Consider the following 6,393-nt stretch of genomic DNA (forward strand, 5'->3'; position numbering starts at 1 on the left):
AAGAGATCCCGCTTGATGCTAGGGGACGCTTTTGGCTTTAGTAGCTCTTGGAGTTTGACCGATAGTTGGGTAGTTTAATCCCAAACGCCATGCTCATTGTGTAGTTTGGAACTTAAACTTTTTGGTGGTCGAAACTCTTAACTTGTATTAAACTTGTAATTTGGGTCGTGTGGGCCCCGCTTGTAAAACATTGATTTTATGTTTGAAACAGGTTAGTTTTACATATTTGGATGTATGGTAAAAAGCGTTTCGTCTAAAAGTGTCGGGAACTAGTCAATCTTTTTCGCATTTAAAAACTTTCCGGACAGTCCACTTTGGCCGCGCCCCTACCTGGCGCGCCGCGCGGGTATGCTGCACAGATATTTTTTTTTTATTTTGTATTTTCGCGTGGTTCGGTCGAGGGTTGGTTTGGGTTGTTACATTACACCCAATAATGGCTTTTATAACAGCCTTATTCAGGACAGCGTTTAACCATATCAAAGTATAATGATCCACACATCGAAACCGGCGTGCATCTCAAGTCGAAGGAGATTATAACATAACCACTTGCGAGTCTCACTATTGACGCTGATCCATGCAGTGAAAACTCGAAGGTTGGGTCATTCCAATATTCTTCAGATGAATACATGTGAGTTTGATAGTAACACTTTACACCATATCAAACACTCATATTTGTCTTAGTTTGATGTTACTCCCGTATCATCAATTGACAATGGAAAATTTAGAATAAGTCATTATTCACGGATTTAAACATGCAAATATAGAACACAATAATTGTGAATAAAAATGATCATAACACATTATATCAACTCATTACAAATAAATACTGCTTTGATGTTCCAATTATCCAAATACTAAAATTACATAAAACTATTAGCTGGTCTAAGCCCAATGTTCCTAGAATGCTCGACATGCTTGGTACAAGACATTGGCTTTGTGAACGGGTCAGCTAGATTGTCTTCTGTTGGAACCCTTTGAATACGTACGTCACCTCTCTCTATAACTTCACGAATGTAGTGAAATTTGCGAAGGATGTGTTTGGCACCACGTAGAACTCCTGGTTCATTTGCTATTACTATAGCACCAGTATTGTCGCAATACATGTCCATGGGATTTTCAATGCTGGGAACAACGCCAAGCCCAGATATGAATTTTCTGATCCAAACAGCTTCCTGAGCAGCTTCAGATGCAGCAATGTATTCTGATTCTGTTGTAGACATCGCTGTAGTGCTCTGCTTCGAGCTTCTCCAGTCGACTGCACCTCCGTTCATAACGAAAAAGTAGCCAGATTGTGATCGACTATCATCTCGATCAGTTTCGAAACTAGCATCAGTGTAACACTTTATGCTCAGTTCATCGAAACCTCCGTAAACTAAGAACATATCTTTAGTATTTCGCAAATACTTCAATATATTCTTTACAGCAGTCCAGTGACAATCACCTGGATTCTGTTGGTATCGGCTCGTCATATTGAGAGCGAAAGAAACATCTGGTCTAGTGCACTTCATAGCATACATGATGGATCCAATAGCTGAAGCATATGGGACTCTAATCATTCACTTCACCTCTTCGGGTGTAGAGGGGGCTTGAGACTTACTCAATACCACATTTGGTTGCAGAGGAAGACTACCTCGCTTGGAAGCTTCCATCTTAAATCGCTTTAAGATTTTGTCAACATATGCACTTTGACTTAGACCTATTAACCGCTTAGATCTGTCTCTATAGATCTTGATTCCTAGGATATACGCTGCATCTCCCAGATCTTTCATAGAGAAACGTTTTCCAAGCCAAGACTTAACGTCTTGTAGCATTGGAATATGATTTCCCATGAGTAATATGTCATCAACATATAAGATCAGAAAGACTTTAACGCTCCCACTAGCTCTCATGTACACACAGGGTTGGTCAAGGTTTTGTGAGAAACCAAACTCTTTGATTTTCTCATCAAATTTCTTGTTCCAACTCCTTGATGCTTGCTTCAATCCATAAATAGATTTCTGAAGCTTGCATACTTTATTAGGATACTTAGGATTCACAAACCCTTCAGGTTGCACCATATATACGTCCTCGCTAAGGTGACCATTTAGGAATGCGGTTTTGACATCCATTTTCCAAATCTCATAGTCATAGTACGCTGCTATAGCTATGAGTATCCTAATAGCTTTAATGTCCGCCACTGGAGAAAAGGTCTCTTCATAATCAACCCCGTAGGTTTGAGTATAACCTTTTGCTACCAAACGGGCCTTAAAGGTATGTACATTTCCGTCCATATTGGTCTTCTTCTTGAAGATCCATTTACACCCAACAGGCTTGCAGTTTGGTGGGAGATCAATCAAGCGCCAAACTTGATTATCTTTTATGGACTGCATCTCTACATTCATAGCTTCTTGCCATTTATCAGATTCAGGATCTGACAATGCAGCTTTGTAATTAGCGGGTTCGCCCAGATCCCCTAATTCCAAGTCCCCTATTGTAACCATAAGGTTTAACCTTTCTGGTGGACGAGAGGTTCTACTAGATCTACGAATGAGACATGCTTCGTCCTGTACCTCGACATTTTCATGTTGCGGCTCAGTACGAATTTCGCTAGTGTCTTCAGAAGGTAATGTATATTGTTCTTGAATTTCTTCAAGATCTACAGTGCTCCCACTTGCTTCTTGTAAGAGGAGACTCTTCTCCAAAAACTCTGCATATCTAGCAGTAAAAACCTTGTTTTTTGATGGATAGTAGAAGTAGTATCCCATCGTTTCCTTTGGGTATCCTACAAAGATACACTTGATAGTTCTAGACTCAAGTTTGTTTGGTGTATCACGCTTCACGTGAGCCTCACAACCCCAAACTTTCAAGTAAGACAGATTTGGGACCTTCCCATGCCATATTTCATATGGAGTCTTGTTTACCTTCTTGGTTGGAACCATGTTGAGAATGCGTGTAGCAGACTCTAGAGCAAATCCCCAAAAGGATGGTGGTAGAGTTGTTAGACTCATCATTGATCGAACCATGTCAAGCAAAGTTCGATTTCTCCTTTCTGACACCCCATTATGCTGAGGTGTTTAAGGAGGAGTAAATTGTGAGACAATCCCACGATCTCTCAGATGATCTAAAAACTCTTGACTCATATATTCGCCTCCATGGTCGGACCGTAGAACCTTAATGGTCTTTCCGAGTTGATTTTCTACTTCATTTTGAAACGCTTTGAACGTTTCAAATACTTCATGTTTATGTTTAATCAAGTAAACATAACCATATCTACTGAAATCATCAGTAAAAGTAACGAAGTAGGTAGCTCCATCTCTAGAGATTGTTCTAAATGGGCCACAATCCACATACATCAGTATGAATGAGTCCAAGTAGATCACCCTCCCTTTCAACCTGGTGGGTAAAGGGTTTCTTTGTCATTTTTCCAGATAAACAAGATTCACATATGGCAAACGACTCATTGCCGGTTGACTCAAGAAGCCCATCGTGTTGCAGCTTTGTTATGCGTTTCTTGTTTATATGACCAAGACGACAATGCCATAGATATGTGGAATTCAAATCATACTTGAATTTCTTAGAGCTACAGTTAAATATAGAACTTTCGTTTGGAACAAGATTATGCATGTCAATTTCAATAATACCATCTCTAGGAATAACATTAAAATAAAAAAATATTATCCTTAGAAACCGAAATACCATAATCTGTGAATACATGATTAAAACCATTATCTTTCAAACGAGAAACTGAAATAACACCTCTAGTAATAGAAGGTGCATAGTGACAATTATCTAAAATAAGAATAAGTCCACTTGGGAGGATGACCTCATAGCTTCCTATAGCTTCGACAGCTGCACGATCGCCATTGCCAATGTACAGATCCAAAGCCCCCTTATTCAGCTTTCGAATTTTCCTAAGTCCCTGCATATCATTACAAATATGAGTACCACAACCAGTGTCATACACCCAAGTTTTATTAGGAAAATTATAGAGTTCTATAACGAAGATACCTGAAGTGCTGGTCGAACCAGCCTTTCCCTTCTTCAACTCTTCCAAGTAAAGCACACAGTTTCGTCTCCAATGACCAATCTGGCCGCAATGGTGACAAGCCATGTCCTTTGCGGGATGCTCTTTCTTTGCTGGTGGTGGAATTTTCTTGTTAGGTGTGTAAGCTTTCTTACTCTTTCCTTTTGCCTTTCCACTTCCAGCTTGCGGCTTTCTTTTCTGGATTTTACCTTCCTTTATGGTTAAGACTGCAGGAGTCTTCTTTGGTAGCCGCTTTTCAGCTTGCTTAAGCATTGCATGTAGCTTAGGAATGGTTTTTCCCATGCTATGCATATTGTAATTCGTTACAAATCGATCATAGTCCTTGGATAGTGAAGTAAGTATCAAGTGCACTCCAAGAACTGGTGGCATAGCATAACCTAGGCGCTCCAATTGATCCAGATAGCCTTTCATCTTTAAGACATATTGGCTAACCGGTTGCCCCAACTCATGTTTGCAAGCGTGAAACGCTTTCACAGTTTCAAACAATTCCTGTTCTGCCTGCTGTTGGAACATCGTCTTGAGTTCCTCGATCATGTCATATGCATTGTAGTCCATTAAGTTCCTTTGGAGCTCAGAGGTCATGCTAGCAAGCATAAGACATGCCACTTCAAGTTGTTCGTTATACTGCTTAGTATAAGCATTACAAACAGTAGCATTAGCAGTTTCAGGTGGGGCTTCAGGTAAAGGATTTTCCAGATGGTGCAACTTCCTTTCAGACTTTAAGACAATCTGAAGGTTTCGATACCAGTCAATGAAGTTGTTACCATTCAATTTTTCCTTCTCAAGGATTGACCTTATGGTCATGTTGTTTACGGATTGAATTGTGTTTGATGTCATCTACAAAATAAACAAGGTTCTTTTAGTATCATTAATAATTATCCTTTTATAAATTAACTACCCATGTTTTAAAAAAAAACTTATAAAACTTTTAATTTACGTAAAAGGCTAAGATCCACATTGTGCTTCCACCATCACATCAGTTGATCTGCTAGCAATGGTGGATTCAATTGGTAGGCGGCGGGCACCAATTGCATTACAAGTGCAACTCTTAGATCTTTATGGGACTCACGACATTTAGTGTCTAACACTAGTGTCATGCTGGCATGTTTAGTCCCATCCTTGCCTCGGGTTGCGGTCTCACCTCTCAACTCGATTAAGTCATCCAATTGTGAAACGTGTAAAAATTAATCTAGGTCTCACGCATAGATAATTATTACCTCGAGTTGTAACTCAACTAGGTCTCACGCATAGTCAAAAATTAACGACAAGTGTTTCAACCGAATTGGACGGCACGACTTAAATTTCGACGGGTATATTATACAGTTTTAATAATATTTAGAAAAATTGTGTTACGAATATTACATGCATAATATTCGCCTCACAAGTTAAAAACGTTTTAACTTGATTTTAATTATGTTTTGATTTTTGTTGTCACATGGCAAATTATACACAATCACATAACATATAAAATTCAACCAAACAAAATAAAACATAATAAGTATGTGCATAGCCTCAACCGATGAAAATCCTATGCTTGGTCTCACGAGCCATTATGAGAACCAAGCGGTCAACTAAAGGGACAACCACAAAAGTAAACCTTAGAAGTTCCCACTTGCGTCAAGATCTCATGATGACCAAGTGTCCTCCTTCACCACATCTCTCACAGCTTTTGTCCATTGACTTTACTGCAAGTGTGTCTTGATGACCAAATTCCGTTCACTTCAAGTCTTTAATCTCATCATGGAGGTTACATTTATTATAAAATAAAATACAACTAATCTAGAATTGTAAATTACATAACTGGCTCAAAACGGCCTTCCAAAATAAAAGATTAAATTACATCCATAAATGGCCACAAAACAATGGCATCCAAACAACCATAAACATTCAAGATCACAACACATATACACGGTCTAGGTTTTCATCGGCTATGCACAATTAAATCATCATAATAATAACATGATCATGACAATAAATATGGCTTGCTCCATGGCACAAGATGCATGTCTTGGCCATGGATAAAAAAAAAATAAAGTATGTAAATTTGTACACAAGCCATTAACAAAACAACCACGCATGAATATTACTAACCGTATAAAAACATAAGAGGCTCTTGATACCACTGTTGGTAATTTAGGGTTTTAAGAAAACGATTTTCTAATTAATTATTATCATGAACCATCATATAATATTAATAACTTTAAGCGGAAGCGTGTTAATTATATTAATAATAAATCACCAAAACGGATCCATATGATTTATACGGTTAAATAAATAAATACAACAAGAGAGTTTTAAAGATTATACCTTTCTTATAGAACCGGATTGATAGAAGAGAAACTAACAATCACAAGTATGATTGCCGCTAG

At 38.4% G+C, this 6,393-nt stretch overlaps 1 protein-coding gene across 1 annotated transcript; it reads right to left on the minus strand.

The window, feature by feature from the left end:
- Nucleotides 1-860: 860 nt before the first annotated feature.
- LOC139876144 (secreted RxLR effector protein 161-like) lies at nucleotides 861-1,556 on the minus strand. Its single transcript, XM_071863447.1, has one exon. It carries the CDS (start codon nucleotides 1,554-1,556, stop codon nucleotides 861-863), a length of 696 nt encoding a protein of 231 aa, XP_071719548.1.
- Between the last annotated feature and the right edge of the window lie 4,837 nt (nucleotides 1,557-6,393).

This window comes from Rutidosis leptorrhynchoides, chromosome 11 (genome assembly GCF_046630445.1).
Source record: "Rutidosis leptorrhynchoides isolate AG116_Rl617_1_P2 chromosome 11, CSIRO_AGI_Rlap_v1, whole genome shotgun sequence".
Taxonomy (NCBI): Eukaryota; Viridiplantae; Streptophyta; class Magnoliopsida; order Asterales; family Asteraceae; genus Rutidosis; species Rutidosis leptorrhynchoides.

Coding starts and splice junctions, on each gene's coding strand:
- LOC139876144 (XM_071863447.1), bottom strand. CDS start 1,556: ATGATTAGAGTCCCATATGCTTCAGCTATTGGATCCATCATGTATGCT.